General features: G+C 33.6%; 1 protein-coding gene across 4 annotated transcripts in view; it reads right to left on the reverse strand.

Moving 5' to 3' along the window:
• Positions 1-682: 682 nt before the first annotated feature.
• The window catches only part of LOC124371983 (60 kDa SS-A/Ro ribonucleoprotein-like), a 44,515-nt gene continuing 19,482 nt past the window's right edge, over positions 683-25,715 (reverse strand). The window contains exons 3-5 of one of the 4 annotated variants that reach the window (XM_046830351.1): positions 16,153-16,358; positions 3,281-3,407; positions 683-891 (exon numbers count right to left, since the gene is read on the reverse strand). In XM_046830351.1, the coding sequence (XP_046686307.1) occupies positions 799-891; positions 3,281-3,407; positions 16,153-16,358 (426 nt within the window). In that variant the 3' untranslated portion in view covers positions 683-798. The other 3 variants (XM_046830353.1, XM_046830352.1, XM_046830354.1) reach the window with 3 other exon arrangements.

The raw sequence follows: 25,715 nt of genomic DNA on the forward strand, positions 1-25,715 counted from the left end.
ATATTCATATTTTACATAGTATATTATTATGTTACAGACTGCTGAAAACACAGTGCTGACTGGTGTAAAATTGTGATTGCCAAATCGCGATCAATATGGACGGCATTAGTTTTTTCTCATAAAAAAAACACAAACTATTAAAAAACATGATTTGTATTTTGCAATAGGACAGTTTATATTTGTAAATGGGTCATTGTTAATATTAATTGGTATGTTTACCACTAAAACCAATCTGTTGTTGATGCTCTAGTTTAGTAAGTTAGATAAAAACAAATACTGTCTTAAAAAAATAATTTTTTTTCCAAAATAATATAAATTGTTTTTTAATAAAAACATTTTTTCTTTATCATGGTAGTTTTTTTATTACAAAACCACTATACAATCTCACCGTTAAAAGAAAGACGAAAAGTTAAGCTGAATTAAGGTCATGTAAGTATTTTTCCTATATACACTTAAATACTTTTTTTTAAATAAATTTTTGGGAAAAACCACCCCAAAAAACGCCCAGCATTCTACAGAGTTACAATGTCAATTTAGGGCCAGCACTCAAAGTGTTAACTACAGGGCTCTAGAATACAGAACATCTTGGGCCGCACGTCCACTGCCACCAGGTACCGCAGGCCTGTTGGCTTCTGAAAACTACACAACAACCACAAATGTTGAGTCACCCATTATCTAGTTAACTACAGGGCTCTAGAATACAGAACATCTTGGGCCGCACGTCCACTGCCACCAGGTACCGCAGGCCTGTTGGCTTCGTAAACTACACAACACCCGCAGATGTTGAGTTACCAATTATTATCTAGTTAACTTCTGGAATCTGGAATACTGAAACATCTTGGGCCGCACGTCCACTGCCACCAGGTACCGCAGGCCTGTTGGCTTCTGAAACTACACAACAACCACAAATGTTGAGTCACCCATTATCTAGTTAACTACAGGGCTCTAGAATACAGAACATCTTGGGCCGCACCGTCCACTGCCACCAGGTACCGCAGGCCTGTTGGCTTCTGAAACTACACAACAACCACAAATGTTGAGTCACCCATTATCTAGTTAACTACAGGGCTCTAGAATACAGAACATCTTGGGCCGCACGTCCACTGCCACCAGGTACCCGCAGGCCTGTTGGCTTCTGAAACTACACACAACAACCACAAATGTCGAGTCACTCATTATCTAGTTAACTACAGGGCTCTAGAATACAGAACATCTTGGGCCGCACGTCCACTGCCACCAGGTACCGCAGGCCTGTTGGCTTCTGAAACTACACAACAACCACAAATGTTGAGTCACTCATTATCTAGTTAACTACAGGGCTCTAGAATACAGAACATCTTGGGCCGCACGTCCACTGCCACCAGGTACCGCAGGCCTGTTGGCTTCTGAAAACTACACAACAACCACAAATGTTGAGTCACCCATTATCTAGTTAACTACAGGGCTCTAGAATACAGAACATCTTGGGCCGCACGTCCACTGCCACCAGGTACCGCAGGGCCTGTTGGCTTCTGAAACTACACAACAACCACAAATGTTGAGTCACCCATTATCTAGTTAACTACAGGGCTCTAGAATACAGAACATCTTGGGCCGCACGTCCACTGCCACCAGGTACCGCAGGCCTGTTGGCTTCGTAAACTACACAACACCCGCAGATGTTGAGTTACCAATTATTATCTAGTTAACTTCTGGAATTGGAATACTGAACATCTTGGGCCGCACGTCCACTGCACCAGGTACGCAGGCCTGTTGGCTTCTGAAAACTACACAACACCCGCAGATGTTGAGTTACCATTATTATCTAGTTAACTTCTGGAACCTGGAATACTGAACATCTTGGGCCTCTCGTCCGCTACCACCAAGGCTATTCTTTATTCATGTACATAATATTTTAACAAAGAACAAATAAATTACATTAGGATTCAGTAATTGTTTGTATATTAACTGTCACCAAGCATATTGCTGGTTGTATAAGTGGGTAGCAAGAACCTCTGAGGTTAGGGAATGAACCTCACCAACTCCCCCACAGTAGACTAGACCTATTGAACCGCCCTTGCACCCCAGAATTTAGAAATTTGCGGTTAGTGATATGCCCAGTTGTAGGTTCGACTGGAAGGTATAAACCAGCCAGAAGTGATCCTTGTTGGGCCAATCAACTTTTGGTACAACTAATTATTGGTTATTAAAAAATCTAAAATATGTACTCTACGCGTATTAATCACATCTCTTAGAACTCTAAAACCAAACTTAAGAATGGAAAAGTGTTTGAAATCAACATTCTTCTTAAGGGGTACAAGTCAAGGTAATTTCTCTAACGAGCGAATACTAAAACTATTAATCTTTTTTTCTCCAAAGTTGTAAAAGAGTGTAAAAGTTTTTGAAATTAACATTGTTATTACAGTGTGTAAGACAAGGTAATTTCTCTACAGCTTAATACTAAAGTTATTTATCTTTTGTTCTACAAAGGCAAAGTGCAACTACTAGGTGTTTTTGGTATTGTTTATCAAATGTTACCTTCCAATAAATAATTCAATTTTACAGTAAGAGAGCTTTTTTAAGGGTTCTCTCAGACATAGGGAGGCAGTGTAATCAAACAACAACCTGTTGGCTATGTTGGTTTCATACCACTAATGTCTTAGTGTAATTCTGTGTCAAATGTAATATCTAATGTTGTTTTTACAGCTGACTTTAATTTGGATTTAAATTTTGGTTCTTTAAAATTATGCAGTGGTTACTTTATTTTAATTCGACTAGAAAATTTATAAAAAGACATCTCTTAAAAAAAAAATAAAAACCGTGTTTATTTTTATTAATTTCAATACTTCACAAATCTTAATTCGAACAGAACATTAAGGTAATTAACATTAATTTTTAAGCTAATAGCATGCTAGAGAGATATAAATTAACTCATATTCAAAGATATAAGTTTTAATTTTCATATAAGTATAATGACTATGTTTAAGTAACAAAAAATAAATGTTATGAATATTTGAACATATGCTTGTTTAAAAAAAAAAATCTGCTAAAATTAACAATAAATAAAAGTTTAATATTCATTACAAAATTAGAATAACAGAGAGAGACAAGAAACTGAAACAAAACCAAATATTATAAGAAGAAGACACACATTAAACTATCTTCATTGCAAAAAGGTTTTTTTAAATTCTTTTTTTTAAATTATTACAATGGTGACCCGACTGCCAGTGAACACATAATCAATATGTGAAGTATCAACAATACATCACTGCAGAGGCCTATAAACTACTTATCCACTTACCTTGAATAAACTGTAGAAGAACGTAATAAGTGCACTCTTGATGACAAGGTTGCATTTTGGAGGTTTTTTGGGTGGAACTAAATTACTGACTGGGTGGTTCATTTTGTTAGCAATCTCCAAACAGTACCTAGTATACACATTCTGATTAGAATTCAATAGAACCCTACAATTATCAAATAAAAGTTATCTATCAACCGGAGGCCATTTTTTTTTAACAATCTCCAAACATTACCTAGTATACACATTCTGATTAGAATTCAATAGAACCCCACAATTATCAAATAAGAGTTATCTATCAACCGGAGGCCATTTTTTTTAACAATCTCCAAACAGTACCTAGTATACACATTCTGATTAGAATTCAATAGAACCCTACAATTATCAAATAAGAGTTATCTATCAACCGGAGGCCATTTTTTTTTAACAACCTCCAAACATTACCTAGTATACACATTATGATTAGAATTCAATAGAACCCTACAATTATCAAATAAGAGTTATCTATCAACCGGAGGCCATTTTTTTTAACAATCTCCAAACAGTACCTAGTATACACATTCTGATTAGAATTCAATAGAACCCTACAATTATCAAATAAGAGTTATCTATCAACCGGAGGCCATTTTTTTTAACAATCTCCAAACAGTACCTAGTATACACATTCTGATTAGAATTCAATAGAACCCTACAATTATCAAATAAGAGTTATCTATCAACCGGAGGCCATTTTTTTTAACAATCTCCAAACAGTACCTAGTATACACATTCTGATTAGAATTCAATAGAACCCTACAATTATCAAATAAGAGTTATCTATCAACCGGAGGCCATTTTTTTTAACAACCTCCAAACATTACCTAGTATACACATTATGATTAGAATTCAATAGAACCCTACAATTATCAAATAAGAGTTATCTATCAACCGGAGGCCATTTTTTTTTAACAACCTCCAAACATTACCTAGTATACACATTATGATTAGAATTCAATAGAACCCTACAATTATCAAATAAGAGTTATCTATCAACCGGAGGCCATTTTTTTTAACAACCTCCAAACATTACCTAGTATACACATTATGATTAGAATTCAATAGAACCCTACAATTATCAAATAAGAGTTATCTATCAACCGGAGGCCATTTTTTTTAACAACCTCCAAACATTACCTAGTATACACATTATGATTAGAATTCAATAGAACCCTACAATTATCAAATAAGAGTTATCTATCAACCGGAGGCCATTTTTTTTTAACAATCTCCAAACATTACCTAGTATACACATTATGATTAGAATTCAATAGAACCCTACAATTATCAAATAAGAGTTATCTATCAACCGGAGGCCATTTTTTTAACAATCTCCAAACAGTACCTAGTATACACATTCTGATTAGAATTCAATAGAACCCTACAATTATCAAATAAGAGTTATCTATCAACCGGAGGCCATTTTTTTTAACAACCTCCAAACATTACCTAGTATACACATTATGATTAGAATTCAATAGAACCCTACAATTATCAAATAAGAGTTATCTATCAACCGGAGGCCATTTTTTTTAACAATCTCCAAACAGTACCTAGTATACACATTATGATTAGAATTCAATAGAACCCTACAATTATCAAATAAGAGTTATCTATCAACCGGAGGCCATTTTTTTAACAATCTCCAAACATTACCTAGTATACACATTATGATTAGAATTCAATAGAACCCTACAATTATCAAATAAGAGTTATCTATCAACCGGAGGCCATTTTTTTAACAATCTCCAAACATTACCTAGTATACACATTCTGATTAGAATTCAATAGAACCCTACAATTATCAAATAAGAGTTATCTATCAACCGGAGGCCATTTTTTTTTAACAATCTCCAAACATTACCTAGTATACACATTCTGATTAGAATTCAATAGAACCCTACAATTATCAAATAAGAGTTATCTATCAACCGGAGGCCATTTTTTTAACAATCTCCAAACAGTACCTAGTATACACATTCTGATTAGAATTCAATAGAACCCTACAATTATCAAATAAGAGTTATCTATCAACCGGAGGCCATTTTTTTTTAACAACCTCCAAACATTACCTAGTATACACATTATGATTAGAATTCAATAGAACCCTACAATTATCAAATAAGAGTTATCTATCAACCGGAGGCCATTTTTTTTTTAAACAATCTCCAAACATTACCTAGTATACACATTATGATTAGAATTCAATAGAACCCTACAATTATCAAATAAGAGTTATCTATCAACCGGAGGCCATTTTTTTTAACAATCTCCAAACATTACCTAGTATACACATTCTGATTAGAATTCAATAGAACCCTACAATTATCAAATAAGAGTTATCTATCAACCGGAGGCCATTTTTTTAACAACCTCCAAACATTACCTAGTATACACATTATGATTAGAATTCAATAGAACCCTACAATTATCAAATAAGAGTTATCTATCAACCGGAGGCCATTTTTTTTAACAACCTCCAAACATTACCTAGTATACACATTATGATTAGAATTCAATAGAACCCTACAATTATCAAATAAGAGTTATCTATCAACCGGAGGCCATTTTTTTTAACAACCTCCAAACATTACCTAGTATACACATTATGATTAGAATTCAATAGAACCCTACAATTATCAAATAAGAGTTATCTATCAACCGGAGGCCATTTTTTTAACAATCTCCAAACATTACCTAGTATACACATTATGATTAGAATTCAATAGAACCCTACAATTATCAAATAAGAGTTATCTATCAACCGGAGGCCATTTTTTTTAACAACCTCCAAACATTACCTAGTATACACATTATGATTAGAATTCAATAGAACCCTACAATTATCAAATAAGAGTTATCTATCAACCGGAGGCCATTTTTTTTAACAATCTCCAAACATTACCTAGTATACACATTATGATTAGAATTCAATAGAACCCTACAATTATCAAATAAGAGTTATCTATCAACCGGAGGCCATTTTTTTTAACAATCTCCAAACAGTACCTAGTATACACATTCTGATTAGAATTCAATAGAACCCTACAATTATCAAATAAGAGTTATCTATCAACCGGAGGCCATTTTTTTTAACAATCTCCAAACATTACCTAGTATACACATTATGATTAGAATTCAATAGAACCCTACAATTATCAAATAAGAGTTATCTATCAACCGGAGGCCATTTTTTTAACAATCTCCAAACAGTACCTAGTATACACATTCTGATTAGAATTCAATAGAACCCTACAATTATCAAATAAGAGTTATCTATCAACCGGAGGCCATTTTTTTTAACAACCTCCAAACATTACCTAGTATACACATTATGATTAGAATTCAATAGAACCCTACAATTATCAAATAAGAGTTATCTATCAACCGGAGGCCATTTTTTTTTAACAATCTCCAAACAGTACCTAGTATACACATTCTGATTAGAATTCAATAGAACCCTACAATTATCAAATAAGAGTTATCTATCAACCGAGGCCATTTTTTTTTTAACAACCTCCAAACATTACCTAGTATACACATTATGATTAGAATTCAATAGAACCCTACAATTATCAAATAAGAGTTATCTATCAACCGGAGGCCATTTTTTTTAACAACCTCCAAACATTACCTAGTATACACATTATGATTAGAATTCAATAGAACCCTACAATTATCAAATAAGAGTTATCTATCAACCGGAGGCCATTTTTTTTTAACAATCTCCAAACATTACCTAGTATACACATTATGATTAGAATTCAATAGAACCCTACAATTATCAAATAAGAGTTATCTATCAACCGGAGGCCATTTTTTTTAACAATCTCCAAACATTACCTAGTATACACATTATGATTAGAATTCAATAGAACCCTACAATTATCAAATAAGAGTTATCTATCAACCGGAGGCCATTTTTTTTAACAACCTCCAAACATTACCTAGTATACACATTATGATTAGAATTCAATAGAACCCTACAATTATCAAATAAGAGTTATCTATCAACCGGAGGCCATTTTTTTTTAACAATCTCCAAACATTACCTAGTATACACATTCTGATTAGAATTCAATAGAACCCTACAATTATCAAATAAGAGTTATCTATCAACCGGAGGCCATTTTTTTTTAACAACCTCCAAACATTACCTAGTATACACATTATGATTAGAATTCAATAGAACCCTACAATTATCAAATAAGAGTTATCTATCAACCGGAGGCCATTTTTTTTTAACAACCTCCAAACATTACCTAGTATACACATTATGATTAGAATTCAATAGAACCCTACAATTATCAAATAAGAGTTATCTATCAACCGGAGGCCATTTTTTTTAACAATCTCCAAACAGTACCTAGTATACACATTATGATTAGAATTCAATAGAACCCTACAATTATCAAATAAGAGTTATCTATCAACCGGAGGCCATTTTTTTTTAACAATCTCCAAACATTACCTAGTATACACATTATGATTAGAATTCAATAGAACCCTACAATTATCAAATAAGAGTTATCTATCAACCGGAGGCCATTTTTTTTAACAACCTCCAAACATTACCTAGTATACACATTATGATTAGAATTCAATAGAACCCTACAATTATCAAATAAGAGTTATCTATCAACCGGAGGCCATTTTTTTTAACAATCTCCAAACAGTACCTAGTATACACATTCTGATTAGAATTCAATAGAACCCTACAATTATCAAATAAGAGTTATCTATCAACCGGAGGCCATTTTTTTAACAACCTCCAAACATTACCTAGTATACACATTATGATTAGAATTCAATAGAACCCTACAATTATCAAATAAGAGTTATCTATCAACCGGAGGCCATTTTTTTTAACAATCTCCAAACATTACCTAGTATACACATTATGATTAGAATTCAATAGAACCCTACAATTATCAAATAAGAGTTATCTATCAACCGGAGGCCATTTTTTTAACAATCTCCAAACAGTACCTAGTATACACATTATGATTAGAATTCAATAGAACCCTACAATTATCAAATAAGAGTTATCTATCAACCGGAGGCCATTTTTTTTAACAATCTCCAAACATTACCTAGTATACACATTATGATTAGAATTCAATAGAACCCTACAATTATCAAATAAGAGTTATCTATCAACCGGAGGCCATTTTTTTTAACAATCTCCAAACATTACCTAGTATACACATTATGATTAGAATTCAATAGAACCCTACAATTATCAAATAAGAGTTATCTATCAACCGGAGGCCATTTTTTTTAACAACCTCCAAACATTACCTAGTATACACATTATGATTAGAATTCAATAGAACCCTACAATTATCAAATAAGAGTTATCTATCAACCGGAGGCCATTTTTTTTTAACAATCTCCAAACATTACCTAGTATACACATTCTGATTAGAATTCAATAGAACCCTACAATTATCAAATAAGAGTTATCTATCAACCGGAGGCCATTTTTTTTAACAACCTCCAAACATTACCTAGTATACACATTATGATTAGAATTCAATAGAACCCTACAATTATCAAATAAGAGTTATCTATCAACCGGAGGCCATTTTTTTTTAACAACCTCCAAACATTACCTAGTATACACATTATGATTAGAATTCAATAGAACCCTACAATTATCAAATAAGAGTTATCTATCAACGGAGGCCATTTTTTTAACAATCTCCAAACATTACCTAGTATACACATTATGATTAGAATTCAATAGAACCCTACAATTATCAAATAAGAGTTATCTATCAACCGGAGGCCATTTTTTTAACAATCTCCAAACATTACCTAGTATACACATTATGATTAGAATTCAATAGAACCCTACAATTATCAAATAAGAGTTATCTATCAACCGGAGGCCATTTTTTTAACAACCTCCAAACATTACCTAGTATACACATTATGATTAGAATTCAATAGAACCCTACAATTATCAAATAAGAGTTATCTATCAACCGGAGGCCATTTTTTTTAACAACCTCCAAACATTACCTAGTATACACATTATGATTAGAATTCAATAGAACCCTACAATTATCAAATAAGAGTTATCTATCAACCGGAGGCCATTTTTTTTTAAACAACCTCCAAACATTACCTAGTATACACATTATGATTAGAATTCAATAGAACCCTACAATTATCAAATAAGAGTTATCTATCAAACGGAGGCCATTTTTTTAACAACCTCCAAACATTACCTAGTATACACATTATGATTAGAATTCAATAGAACCCTACAATTATCAAATAAGAGTTATCTATCAACCGGAGGCCATTTTTTTTAACAACCTCCAAACATTACCTAGTATACACATTATGATTAGAATTCAATAGAACCCTACAATTATCAAATAAGAGTTATCTATCAACCGGAGGCCATTTTTTTTAACAATCCAAACATTACCTAGTATACACATTCTGATTAGAATTCAATAGAACCCTACAATTATCAAATAAGAGTTATCTATCAACCGGAGGCCATTTTTTTAACAATCTCCAAACAGTACCTAGTATACACATTCTGATTAGAATTCAATAGAACCCTACAATTATCAAATAAGAGTTATCTATCAACCGGAGGCCATTTTTTTTAACAACCTCCAAACATTACCTAGTATACACATTATGATTAGAATTCAATAGAACCCTACAATTATCAAATAAGAGTTATCTATCAACCGGAGGCCATTTTTTTTAACAACCTCCAAAACATTACCTAGTATACACATTATGATTAGAATTCAATAGAACCCTACAATTATCAAATAAGAGTTATCTATCAACCGGAGGCCATTTTTTTAACAATCTCCAAACATTACCTAGTATACACATTCTGATTAGAATTCAATAGAACCCTACAATTATCAAATAAGAGTTATCTATCAACCGGAGGCCATTTTTTTTTAACAACCTCCAAACATTACCTAGTATACACATTATGATTAGAATTCAATAGAACCCTACAATTATCAAATAAGAGTTATCTACCCAAAGAAGACCATTTTGTTAGCAATCTCCAAACATTACCTAGTATACACATTATGATTAGAATTCAATAGAACCCTACAATTATCAAATAAGAGTTATCTATCAACCGGAGGCCATTTTTTTTAACAATCTCCAAACATTACCTAGTATACACATTATGATTAGAATTCAATAGAACCCTACAATTATCAAATAAGAGTTATCTATCAACCGGAGGCCATTTTTTTAACAATCTCCAAACATTACCTAGTATACACATTATGATTAGAATTCAATAGAACCCTACAATTATCAAATAAGAGTTATCTATCAACCGGAGGCCATTTTTTTTTGTAACAACCTCCAAACATTACCTAGTATACACATTATGATTAGAATTCAATAGAACCCTACAATTATCAAATAAGAGTTATCTATCAACCGGAGGCCATTTTTTTTAACAACCTCCAAACATTACCTAGTATACACATTCTGATTAGAATTCAATAGAACCCTACAATTATCAAATAAGAGTTATCTATCAACCGGAGGCCATTTTTTTTTAACAACCTCCAAACATTACCTAGTATACACATTATGATTAGAATTCAATAGAACCCTACAATTATCAAATAAGAGTTATCTATCAACCGGAGGCCATTTTTTTTAACAACCTCCAAACATTACCTAGTATACACATTATGATTAGAATTCAATAGAACCCTACAATTATCAAATAAGAGTTATCTATCAACCGGAGGCCATTTTTTTAACAATCTCCAAACAGTACCTAGTATACACATTCTGATTAGAATTCAATAGAACCCTACAATTATCAAATAAGAGTTATCTATCAACCGGAGGCCATTTTTTTTTAACAATCTCCAAACATTACCTAGTATACACATTATGATTAGAATTCAATAGAACCCTACAATTATCAAATAAGAGTTATCTATCAACCGGAGGCCATTTTTTTTAACAATCTCCAAACATTACCTAGTATACACATTATGATTAGAATTCAATAGAACCCTACAATTATCAAATAAGAGTTATCTATCAACCGGAGGCCATTTTTTTTTAACAACCTCCAACATTACATTACCTAGTATACACATTATGATTAGAATTCAATAGAACCCTACAATTATCAAATAAGAGTTATCTATCAACCGGAGGCCATTTTTTTTAACAACCTCCAAACATTACCTAGTATACACATTATGATTAGAATTCAATAGAACCCTACAATTATCAAATAAGAGTTATCTATCAACCGGAGGCAATTTTTTTTAACAACCTCCAAACATTACCTAGTATACACATTATGATTAGAATTCAATAGAACCCTACAATTATCAAATAAGAGTTATCTATCAACCGGAGGCCATTTTTTTTTAAACAATCTCCAAACATTACCTAGTATACACATTCTGATTAGAATTCAATAGAACCCTACAATTATCAAATAAGAGTTATCTACCCAAAGAAGACCATTTTGTTAGCAATCTCCAAACATTACCTAGTATACACATTATGATTAGAATTCAATAGAACCCTACAATTATCAAATAAGAGTTATCTACCCAAAGAAGACCATTTTGTTAGCAATCTCCAAACATTACCTAGTATACACATTATGATTAGAATTCAATAGAACCCTACAATTATCAAATAAGAGTTATCTACCCAAAGAAGACCATTTTGTTAGCAATCTCCAAACATTACCTAGTATACACATTATGATTAGAATTCAATAGAACCCTACAATTATCAAATAAGAGTTATCTATCAACCGGAGGCCATTTTTTTTAACAATCTCCAAACATTACCTAGTATACACATTATGATTAGAATTCAATAGAACCCTACAATTATCAAATAAGAGTTATCTATCAACCGGAGGCCATTTTTTTTAACAATCTCCAAACATTACCTAGTATACACATTCTGATTAGAATTCAATAGAACCCTACAATTATCAAATAAAGAGTTATCTATCAACCGGAGGCCATTTTTTTTTAACAATCTCCAAACATTACCTAGTATACACATTCTGATTAGAATTTTATAGAACCCTACAATTATCAAATAAGAGTTATCTATTAACCGGAGGCCATTTTTTTTTAACAATCTCCAAACATTACCTAGTATACACATTATGATTAGAATTCAATAGAACCCTACAATTATCAAATAAGAGTTATCTATCAACCGGAGGCCATTTTTTTTAACAACCTCCAAACATTACCTAGTATACACATTATGATTAGAATTCAATAGAACCCTACAATTATCAAATAAGAGTTATCTATCAACCGGAGGCCATTTTTTTTAACAACCTCGAAACATTACCTAGTATACATATTCATTTTCATTGATGCCAGTCATGAGAAAATATAGTCTTATAAATATATTTATCTAAGATAGTTAAGTTAACATGTTCACTGCGGCAAACGCCATTTGGCGTTTTGGGCGGGATGTTACTTCCCGACCGGTTTCAGAGTTGGGATTGTTGATTAGCCGGAACAACTAACCTTGATTAACCTTGAGTACTGTCTGGGACATTATCCTGTGCGTGTCGTTTCCATGTAATACTTCTAATAGTTTTCAGAAATGAATAATAATAGGAACCGCGAGATCCAAATAATTTGACAGTTAGTGAAATTGATAGATATTACGATTCTGAATCTGGATCAGAGGCATACAGTAGTGGAGTAAGTTACAGGCCAAGTGATGAAAGTGATTCTGAGTCTGAAATTGAAGCAGATACTGCAAGTGGCGGCCCGTGAGTAGCCACTCAAATCCCGATTCTCCCCAACCAAGCACCAGTCAAATTAGACACACAAATCTTTCTCAAATACCACTAGTTTGGGATGATAACCCAATAATGAAAACTTTTTTATTTAATCAACCAACTGGACTACGTGTTCCTACACCAGAAAATAATAGCCCTATTGATTATTTTAACCTTCTTGTTGACGAACCCTTTCTCAAAGCCATTATCAATGAAACCAACGCAAATGCAGAGGAAGTGTTTTTGTCTTCTGGCACTAGTAAGAATTCCTGAATAAGTCAGTAGAAAGATATAACATTAGCTGAGTTCAAAAACTTTTTAGGGGTTTCTTTCATATGGGAATAGTAAAAATGCTAACCATTCAACACTATTGGAAAACAAATAAATTATTCAAAACATGTTTTTCTGAATTTATGTCTCGAGATAGGTTCTTGTAATTTTGAGGTGCTAACATTTTGTCAAAAGTGACTCAGATTCTGAAGACCGCTTACATAAGATACGGCCAGTTGTTGAGTATTTTAATAATAAGATGAACTGTATCTACTCGCCAGGCAAAGAACTGTCCCTAGATGAATCCATGGTTTTGTGGAGAGGTTGCCTCGTATTTAGGCAATATATCAAACAAAAGAAACACAAATATGGGATAAAGTTGTATCTTCTGACAGAACCGAATGGACTCAGTTTGAAATTTTGCATTTATGCCGGAGCTTTAGATGCTTTGTCAGGAGTAGGTGACACAGATGTATCTGTTATCCGAAAGGCTAGGTAAAGGTCATGCTGTATATGTTGACAACTTTTATAACAGTGTGTCACTGACCAAGAAACTTCTGGCTGAAAAAACCTACATTACTGGGACACTGCGTGTCGATAAGATCAACAATCCTTCAGAAGTTGTGACCAAAAAACTAAAAAAAGGAGAAAACTGTTGCAAAATATCACGGTAGGGAAGTGGAAGGACAAAAGGGCTGTTTTATATATATCAAACCAGTATGAAAATGAAATGACAGAACATGTAAATAAAAGAGGAGAGGCAAAAGAAAAACCACTACCAATTGTAAAGTATAATGAGTATATGAGCGGAATCGACCGGCAAGATCAGCTACTCAGTTACTATCCGTGTGGAAAAAAAACCATTAGGTGGTATAAAAAGTTATTCATACACATTTTGATATGTGCATAGTAAATGCTTTCTCTTTATACAACAAACACAACGTAGATAATAAACTATCACTGTTGGAATTCAGGATAAAAGTGATTGATAGTCTCCTGACTCCATTAAAAACTGAAGAACCCAAAAGAAAAGCAACACAACACCTCCCATCAAAATTCCAAATGGGTGAAAAAAGCAGACCTCTACGAAGACGTTGTATCGTGTGTAATGGCAATGGGATAAGAAAGGATACTACCTACTTTTGTGAGGCTTGTGAAGATAAGCCAGCTTTATGCCTCGGAGACTGTTTCAAAGCTTATCACAAGAATTAAATTGAGATAAGTTCGTGTACATAGTGTATATAGTAATTTAGGGACTACTACAGCTCAAACTGTATTCTATGTGTATTTTTATAACTTGACAACATATTACTCATCACTGAACCAACGGTAAGTACTATAAATACAATTATTTACAGTTTATTACTTTGGTTTTAGTAATAAATAAGCATAAAACGCCAATTGGAGTTACCCGCATATTGTATCTGTCATGCTATATGCTAATAACGCCAATCGGCGTTATTTATTATTATTATATTTTATTGATGAATTAGTCATTGAATGTACAAAAGATACCCATTTAAATGGTTTTAAACAGAAATAGAGCATAAGTTAGAAAAATTGACATGCCGCATTCGCCGTAAGTCGTCATATTTTTTCAGCAGTGAACGTGTTAAGAAGATCACCGGGTTCGTCTGTTGGCACTGGAATTCCCTCGACTCGTTCGTGTCTGAACTCTGCAGGAACAGCGCAGGGAAAAGAAACTATCAGCTGTTTGGGTAACCGGACAGCCGGCCTACCACACTCTAATTCATCACAAGCACAAGTTTGGCGTTGCATGCATTTTTGAATTCCGGGCTCACCGCCACACATTTGAATAAAATAATAAGGTTATCTGCGAACTACCAACTGGAAACCATTTTGTTAGCAATCTCCAGACAGTACCATGTATATACATTCTGATTAGAATTCATTTGAACCCTAGTAGTAGTAAATAAGACTATTTGGAGACTACCAATAGGCCCCCTTTTTAGCTTGGATATTGATGGTTTATCATTGATTTGTTTATCCATCACTGGTTTGTCCATGAATGATCAACAGTGGTTGGTTGGCAAATGCAGACCTATTGTGACCTGTATTCAGTAGTTCACTTTTAATAATTAGTGTTGTGTTTAGTTTTTTATTAAGTGTATGTTTTAGATTTAGTGAATCACACACAACATGGTGGTTGTGATTCCTGACTTATGCACGTCACAACACTCTGGTATGATTTGTTTATTTCACCTAGTTTGTAATTATGTGTTAGGTTAGTTATTTACTTAAAGATCAGATTATTTACAGATATAAATTAGATTGCAGATCTCAAAACGTAGAGTTACTGATTTTTTGTATCACTGAATGATAGCAAATGTCCGGAAAAATCCTGTTTCCTTCACAATCCTTCCATTGTGAAAAACAAACTTCAAACAAAGAAGCAAATCATGGATTCTGTACCAAGTTAACGTGTTGATACATTTTCCGTGAAGCTATTCTTAGTTAATAAGACAGTTCCTGAACCTGAACTTCCACCTTATTCTTCAGATCCTGCCTTTTCAGACTTGTGTTTCCAGTGCATTAAAGAGTATACATTTTCAATCTATAAAGGACGTCATAAGAAAAACAGAAGATTTGCTTAAGAGGCTGATACATGGTAATAGAAAGTTTGCATAACGTGGTGCATGGATATAATATTAAAGGGGATAGCTGTCTGTTGTAAACAGTTTTTAATAAAATAAATGTTACAGACCAATGCCGTTATTTACCTCACATAATTGATATTTCTTACTTGGCAGCCTTTTCGTAAGTTAGGAGTTCGATATAGACTCTGGACGGGTGACCCTTGAAAGTCTCAGCCTTCCACAGGTTGTTGAAGACATCTACCACTTTCAGAACGGTGACTGTGTTGTTCTTGAGGAACCCAAGGATAGACAAGCGTTGCAGATTATCCAGAAGAGTCTTCACGTCCATGTGCGTTATTAATTCGTTCCATATCTGGAACCGATCATGTTGACATAAATAATAAGATGGCCAACAAGTAACATTTAAGTGAAAGTGGCCTTTTAAAAAAGTGCAGAATTAGTAGTGTTTTAACCAACAAATATTATACACAACTATACTCACACCATTGCAAGTAACAACTAAGTAAGTTTTATCCATAAGAATAAATCCAACATTACACACCTCAAGAGTGGTATTATCCAGAGCACGAGAGAAGGACTCATTGTGACCTCATTCACCAGATACACATTCCACAAACACAAAGCTTTATCTATACTCTCAAGCACAAGAAATAACTACTGCTACTATATTTGTCTGGGAGTGTTAACCTGAGAGTTGCTGATTACACAGACAGCAATAAATCAAACATTACACACCTCAAGAGTGGTATTATCCAGAGCACGAGAGAAGGACTCATTGTGACCTCATTCACCAGATACACATTCCACAAACACAAAGCTTTATCTATACTCTCAAGCACAAGAAATAACTACTGCTACTATATTTGTCTGGGAGTGTTAACCTGAGAGTTGCTGATTACACAGACAGCAATAAATCAAACATTACACACCTCAAGAGTGGTATTATCCAGAGCACGAGAGAAGGACTCATTGTGACCTCATTCACCAGATACACATTCCAACAGCACAAGGCTTTATCTATACTCTCAAGCACAAGAAATAACTACTGCTACTATATTTGTCTGAGAGTGTTAACCTGAGAGTTGCTGATTACACAGACAGCAATAAATCAAACATTACACACCTCAAGAGTGGTATTATCCAGAGCACGAGAGAAGGACTCATTGTGACCTCATTCACCAGATACACATTCCACAAACAGAAAGCTTTATCTATACTCTCAAGCACAAGAAATAACTACTGCTACTATATTTGTCTGGGAGAGTTAACCTGAGAGTTGCTGATTACACAGACAGCAATAAATCAAACATTACACACCTCAAGAGTGGTATTATCCAGAGCACGAGAGAAGGACTCATTGTGACCTCATTCACCAGATACACATTCCACAAACACAAAGCTTTATCTATACTCTCAAGCACAAGAAATAACTACTGCTACTATATTTGTCTGGGAGTGTTAACCTGAGAGTTGCTGATTACACAGACAGCAATAAATCAAACATTACACACCTCAAGAGTGGTATTATCCAGAGCACGAGAGAAGGACTCATTGTGACCTCATTCACCAGATACACATTCCAACAGCACAAGGCTTTATCTATACTCTCAAGCACAAGAAATAACTACTGCTACTATATTTGTCTGGGAGTGTTTAACCTGAGAGTTGCTGATTACACAGACAGCAATAAATCAAACATTACACACCTCAAGAGTGGTATTATCCAGAGCACGAGAGAAGGACTCATTGTGACCTCATTCACCAGATACACATTCCACAAACACAAAGCTTTATCTATACTCTCAAGCACAAGAAATAACTACTGCTACTATATTTGTCTGGGAGTGTTAACCTGAGAGTTGCTGATTACACAGACAGCAATAAATCAAACATTACACACCTCAAGAGTGGAATTATCCAGAGCACGAGAGAAGGACTCATTGTGACCTCATTCACCAGATACACATTCCACAAACACAAAGCAATACAGTCTGATGCTGTACTGCTGATCCTATTGACACGGCACTTGATAGCCATTCTATTGAACACAATTCTATTTAATTTGACAAATAAAATCTTCACAAGCAGCCAGTCATTACAACTTAATTTTAAATTTATTTTTAGCTCAAGAATTTTGACACACAAACATCCAAAGTCATTAAAAACCGATTCTCATTTTACTTTATAACCCAGAAATTATGATTTTCTTGGAAAAGCAGCCAGCCAATAAAATTGAATTTTCATTTTTTTACCTGTGGAATGTTATTTTTGTCTTATGAATTGAGGTACATAGAAACTGATCCCTAACCTTACACTCGCTAAATAATACTTCAAAATGAAAACAAAACAAACGTTTCAAAATATCCACATGGTGAGTGTGGTATTGGTGTAATATTTCTGCATTAGATGTACTGGCACCTGAAGTCTCTGGTTGCATGGCGGACGTGTTAACATTATGAACAAACACTTGAAAAAACTCTTAAAGTGGTCAAAGTTATACCGGTTTACACAAAAAAAGGAGATAAATCATGCCCCTCTAGTTATCGCCCGATTTCACTAATACCTATATTTAGTAAGATTCTTAAATATTGTATGAAAGAGCAATTACATAATTACTTTTTGGACAGCAAACTTCTTTGTAAAGAGCAGTTTGGTTTTATGCTTGGTAAAAACACTATAAAAGGGGTTGAATTGGTCGTTGAAAAAATCTTGAGAAGCTTCGAAAATAAGGAAACATTATCTGCCACTTTAATCGACCTGTCTAAAGCATTTGACAGTATATTTCGTGATTTGCTTTTAAGAAAACCCCAATGTTATGGTATACGAGGTAAATAGTTACAATTAATGACCTCCTATCTAAATAATAGAAGGCAAGTGGTAGCTCAAGGCTCTCATGTATCTGAGTTTTAAAATAGGTGTCTCAAGGCTCTGTCCTTGGGCCTTTTTTGTTTATTGTAGCCGTAAATGATTTTGAATTTAATGTACCCTGTATGTCTACCTTATATGCAGATGATACAAACTTACTCAATTTTGGAAAAGATTTAACTAACCTAGACATTGTATAGAGTAATGCTATGAGGGTTGCTTTTGAATGTTTAGGGTAAATTATCTAAATATAAAAACTAATAGAACTAAAAAGAAAAAGATACAAGTGTAAAATTACTCAGGCAAAGATAGCTGCAAATAGTCGTTACATTCAAAATGCAAATAACAAGTGTAAAGCTGCATGGAATGTAATAAAAGCAGAAAGTCAAAGTATAAAATTAAGTAAAGAACCAGAAGTGGATTCCAAACAATTGAATGAATATTTTGTTAATGCTGCTTCCCAGCTAAATCAAAGTAATGCCATCAGTCAAAACAATAATAGTAGCAAAGCTTTAGAATTTTTAAACCAATACCTATCTAGTCATTCTAATTTAGATTTAAAGTTTAAGTGGCATCACATTACAGAATTTGATATTTTGAAATGTGTATCACAGTTAAGTTCATCTCAAAGTGAGGACATATATGGTTTTTCAAACAAGGTTGTAAAAGAAATTATTTATGTTATATTGGAGCCACTATTATATCTGTACAACATGATGCTTCAGCAAAACGTATTTCCAAATGTTATGAAAGTAATTAAAGTGATACCTATTTATAAGAAAGGAGATAAACTGAATCCAGCCAATTATCGCCCAATATCTTTGGTACCTATTTTTAGTAAGATTTTTGAACATTGTATAAAAGAGCAGCTGTATGGATATATATCACAGAATGGTCTTATCTGTGATGAGCAGTTTGGGTTTATACGGGGCCGTAATACTATCAAGGCTGTAGAATCAGTAGTCAGTAAAGTCTTAAATAGTTTTGAGTGTAAAACCATATAGAACATTAGATACACTAATAGATCTATCAAAAGCATTTGACTGCATTCCACATGACTTGCTGTTGAAAAAACTAAATCAATATGGTGTTAAGGATGGGGAACTGAGACTTTTTTCATCATACCTTACTGGTAGAAGGCAGACGGTGGTACAGGCTAATGACCAATCTGATTTCTGTAATGTAAAAATTGGTGTACCACAAGGATCAGTATTGGGACCTTTCTTGTTCATTATAGCGGTGAATGACTTTGCAAATAGCATGCCTTGCAATTCAGTTCTATATGCAGATGATGCAACACTACTGAGCAGGAACAAACAGCTAGACCTTCTTATGTTGGATCAGAGCAGAGCATTAGAAAGAGCAAAAGAATGGTTCAAAGTCAACTCTCTTGTAGTAAATAATGACAAAACTGAACACATATGTTTCTCCTTAGATTTTAATGTAAGCAATAATTTTAAACCTGTTAAGCAGTTAGGTATATATTTAGATAGTAGGCTAAGCTGGGACTTTCATATTCAAACTATTTGTAAAAAATTAGCTAGAGTAATTTATTTATTACGTAAATTAAAAAGCTGTGTAAGTTCAGAGATGCTGTTGACAGCTTACTATGCATTCTTTCATCCTCATCTACTGTATGGAGTGGTGTTATGGGGTAATAGTAGTGCAGCCAAGCAAGTGTTTTTATGGCAAAAAAAGGCACTAAGAGTAGTTAAGGGTATACCAGAAAGAGAGTCTTGCTACCCAGTTTTTAAAGAATTACATATAATGTCTCTGCCTTGTCTATTTATTTATGATTGTTTGTTAAGAGTTAAGGCAAACCTAAGTAAATATCAGCTAAGACAGGATGTACATAGTTACCCAACTCGATATAATGGAAAGTTAGATGTTTTAAGTGTTAGATTAGAGAAAACAAAGAAAAGTCATATATTTATTGAAATAGAATTGTTTAATAAACTACCAAGAATAGCTTGGTCAGTCAGCATAGTGAAATTTAAAAATGTACTGAGGACCTGGTTTAAAGAGAAAGCTTTTTATTCTATAGAACAATATTTGGCAAGTGATACTAGTGATATGAGATTTTAAATTAGGATAATACATTCATTACTGTTGATTTGTTGTAGTTTATTTTAAATTGTTGACTAATTTTACCAATTTTATCTCGATTATTTAATTCACTAGTTATAGGCTTTTTGTTATTGTTTTGTTATTCACTGTTAATCTTGTTAATATTTTCTGTTAATTCTTGTTGTTAGTTTCTTGTTACTCTATTTAAATTTGTTAATTAATTATTAAAAATTAAGAAATTGAAAGAAGCTTAGGGAAACTGAAATAAGAAGTTCTTAGTTTAAATATTTTTTAAGCCATTCATATTACTGACGATGTTTATTGCATGTAAATCATGTTTAACAACAAATAAAGATCTTGAATCTTGAATCTTAATAAAATTGAAAATATTTATTTTAGTTTAAGCTCTGCTGTAACAAATATAAATAGCTCAGTTAAGTTATTGGGGGTTCATTTGGATGACAGGCTTAGTTGGAGACTCACACAAGTAGTTTATGTACAAAGTTATCTGCATGGACAACAACTATCAATAAATTTAAAATTGTTCTGAAGAATTGGCTTAAGATAACTCCTTTATACACTGTTGATGAATTCTTTGCCTGTAGTACAAGTCCCTTAACATTTTAACTGTAAACTTTGTTGCTTTTAAATTTCTTTTATTATCTGTTTGTAACTTTGTTTTGTTATTCATTAGTATTGTTTAAGTGATCATTTTAATTGTTTAAATTTTAAGTGTTAATGTTGAAGCTTTCTAGTCACACTGATAGTACTAAGTTGTTTTATCTACCTCTTTATTTGTGCAATTTTATATATAATAAAATTTTAATTTCTACCACTACAATAATGTTTTTCTTCACACCAAAAATTTGTTATGAATTTAAAGGAAAATTTTTTACTGCAATCTAGTTTATATTAGACAATAGACAATAGACAAATAGACAAATTTCTTTATTACGTGTTCATTAAGAACAGAAATAGGGTCATGAAATACAAGTACAACAAATATTATGTTGTCAGTGTCAATGAACATGGCTGCGCCTCAGGTCATCTTCTCTTGCAGTTATAAATTCTTCCAGCGTGTAGGTTGGCCTGCTCACAAGGAAGTCATGGAGTCGCTTCTTGAGAGCTGCTCCTTTGAGTTGCTTTATTGGTGTTGGAAGAATGTTCCACAGTTTACGGCCATTGTAGCTTGGACTTTTTCCATACAGGGTTGTGCGATGTATTGGCAGGACATAGTTTTTGGAGTTTCTTGTGTTATATTTGTGGTAGTCTTCATTGGTCTGTAGATTTAGCTTGTCAACGTATAAGATAATGTGTAAAATGTATAATGATGTGACTGTTAATATTCCTAGAGTTTTAAAAGCTTGTCTGCAGCTTTCTTGAGGTCCGAGCTCAGCAAGAATTCGTATAGCTTTTTTCTGTAGAAGAAGAAGTCTGTTATTGTTATTGGCTGAGGATCCACCCCACACAGCAATTCCATACCTTAAATGCGATTCTACAAGAGCGTGGTACGTTGTTTTGGCAGCTTCCAGATCACTAACCCATTTGATTCGCCTTAAGGCATAGATTCCAGTACTGATTCTCTTGCATAGATTATCCACATGTTCTGTCCACGTAAGTTTGTTATCCAGAACAACTCCCAAAAATGTAACAGAATTTTTTGTTGATATATCAAGTATGTTAGGGATAGGGTCTTTTTTTCTGCTGAAATTTACTTGAATTGTTTTGGAGGGGTTTATTGCTAGGTCGTTACTGTTACAATAATTGAGTGCTTTATTAAGTGCGTTTGTAGCTGTTGCGTGGATTCCCCTGGCGGTGTCATTTTTGACCAGGAGTGTTGTGTCATCTGCATACATAACACAGGTGGTGTGTTGGTCTTGAACATGTTCGGGGAAATCGTTAACAAAGAGCACAAAGAGGACGGGGCCAAGGACCGATCCCTGAGGTACACCACGGTTGACAGGCAGTGGGTTGGACTTGACTGTGGTTTTTACACCGCAGCTTGTGGTTTGCACCTCGACAATCTGAGAGCGGCCTGTTAAATAGTTCATGAACCAGTTTTTTGCTCCTCCTACTATACCCAAAGATGTTAGCTTTCTTGCAATTATGTCATGTCCTAAGCAATCGAATGCCTTGCTGTAGTCAAGTAGCAGGGCAGTAACATATTGTTCTTTGTCAATTTGAGTAGTAATAAATTCAACAAGGCTGATTATAGCAGACAAAGTTGACCTTTCTTTTAGAAAACCCGTGTTGGCTGTTATTTATGAGCTTTTGGTGGTTTAGATGTGCCATGAGTCTATTTAGGACTACTTTTTCTATAATTTTTGAGAATGTCGAGATCAAAGAAATGGGGCGGTAGTTTTTCACATCTGTAGTTTGTCCTTTTTTATGTTTAGGGTATACTTTTGATAGTTTTAGTGCTGACGGGAATTCACCAAGGGTGAAAGATTTATTAATTATACTGACTAGTGGTGGTGTGAGTTCATTTACACAGTGCTTCACTATTTTTGAAGAGTACTCGTCTACTCCACTGGAGGACTTTACCTTAAGGGAATTTATAATGGATGTTACCTCTTTGTTATTAGTCAGTTGTAGAATTAGTGGGTTGTTTATGTTTTTTCTTGAAGTGTGGTCTGCTTGGTTATTGTCGTCGGTTGGTTGGCGGTTGTTGTTTTGTTTTAGTGTCAGCTCAGCTATTTCAGTGAAAAATTTATTTAAGTGTCCTGCAACTATAGAGGGGTTGTTTGTATTCTCTTCATTTATTGATATGCAGAGTTCATCTGGGTGATCCTTTTTAATTTTCCTCTCTTTGTTTATAATGTGCCATAGGGCTTTACTTTTGTTACTAGCTGAGTCAATTAGTTTTGAATTCGCTTGTTTTTTTAGATCTCGTAGTTTGATATCTTTTTCTTTCTTGCCATGTCTTCTTTGTCTAAGTTATTCCCTGTCATTATAAATTTACTCAAGGCTCTGAGAAAAATGTCTTTTAGCTCTTTAGCCTCGGAGTCATAGTGTGATTTTACCTGTTTCTTTCTCTGCTCTAGTACTATAGTACATGCTTACTATGTTTATGACTATGTCTATTATACAATTTAGTATTTAATGACAATAAAGCTTCTTGATTGCCTTTGTTATCGAAAGGCCTCACAAAAATGAAAGTTTTAAATATTGGTTTATGTGTTTGAATGTAAATAAGTTAACAAGTAGCCAATACAAGCTCCATCTTCAACACAGTCATAGCTTTGCTAAAACCTTTCTGAACCAGAAATATGAGAAATTCCTGAAACAAGCAATGCTTACACTCCTTCAGTGAAGATGTCTCCTTTATACATTTAAAAACATTTTCTTGAGAGTTTCCAACCACAAAAGGAAAGAGACAAAAAAATACAAAACCACAGGATTTACATCAACTCCACTCTGAAAAAAGGAATTGTCTCAGAAATCTCAATTTTCCACCAGAACATACAGTGCTGTCTAAAAAAGTTGAGAAGTTTAACCAGTTACACACAACAGCACTAATATTAACTGAACTTAAACATAATCATGATAACTTAAGCACAATATCAATTAATGGATACAAAATAATTACAGATTTTCGCAGAGGCAATCACAAACTAGGAGAGAGTTGCGTTATACATTGACATAACACCAGGGATTGAGGGAGAAGCAATGGATATTGCCAACTAATGTACAGAAACCTTGTGTGCAGCAGCTCTGGTATAGATTACAACTAACAAACAATCACTTCTCTTGGTGGTATTTTATAGACCTCTAGGAAGACAAAGTAAAGAAGCAATCACAAACTAGAAGAGTTGCGTTATACATTGACATAACACCAGGGATTGAGGGAGAAGCAGCAGATATTGGCAACTTATGTACAGAAACAGTGTGTGCAGCAGCTCTGGTACAGAATTCATTCATATTGTCCAATAACTCGGTGGTATATACTTATTGAGACAAAATATAACAAGAGGAACAATACAATATGAGGGGGAATATTAATTGTTGAGAGTTAACAAGTTCTTTGATGGGAATGATATTTCATATTGTCCAATAACTCGGTGGTATATACTTATTGAGACAAAATATAACAAGAGCGACAATACAATATGAGGGGGAAATATTAATTGTTGAGAGTTCACCAGTTCTTCGATGGGAATGATATTTCATATTGTTCAATAACTCAGTGATATATACTTATTGAGACAAAATGTAACAAGAGCGACAATACAATACGAGGGAGAAATATTAATTGTTGAGAGTTCACCAGTTCTTCAATGGCAATGATCATTCATATTGTTCATAACTCTGTGGTATATACTTATTGAGACAAAATATAACAAGAGGGACAATACAATATGAGAGGGAAATATTAATTGTTGAGAGTTCACCAGTTCTTCAATGGCAATGATCATTCATATTTTTCAATAACTCGGTGGTAAATACTTATTGAGACAAAATATAACAAGAGGGACAATACAATATGAGAGGGAAATATTAATTGTTGAGAGTTCACCAGTTCTTCAATGGTAATGATCATTCATATTGTCCAATAACTCGGTGGTATATACTTATTGAGACAAAATGTAACAAGAGCGACAATACAATACGAGGGGGAAATATTAATTGTTGAGAGTTCACCAGTTCTTCAATGGCAATGATCATTCATATTGTCCAATAACTCGGTGGTATATATTATTGAGACAAAATATAACAAGAGCGACAATACAATACGAGGGGAAATATTAATTGTTGAGAGTTCACCAGTGCTTTAATG

Source organism: Homalodisca vitripennis, unplaced genomic scaffold (assembly GCF_021130785.1).
Source record: "Homalodisca vitripennis isolate AUS2020 unplaced genomic scaffold, UT_GWSS_2.1 ScUCBcl_2369;HRSCAF=7055, whole genome shotgun sequence".
In the NCBI taxonomy this organism is placed as follows: domain Eukaryota; kingdom Metazoa; phylum Arthropoda; class Insecta; order Hemiptera; family Cicadellidae; genus Homalodisca; species Homalodisca vitripennis.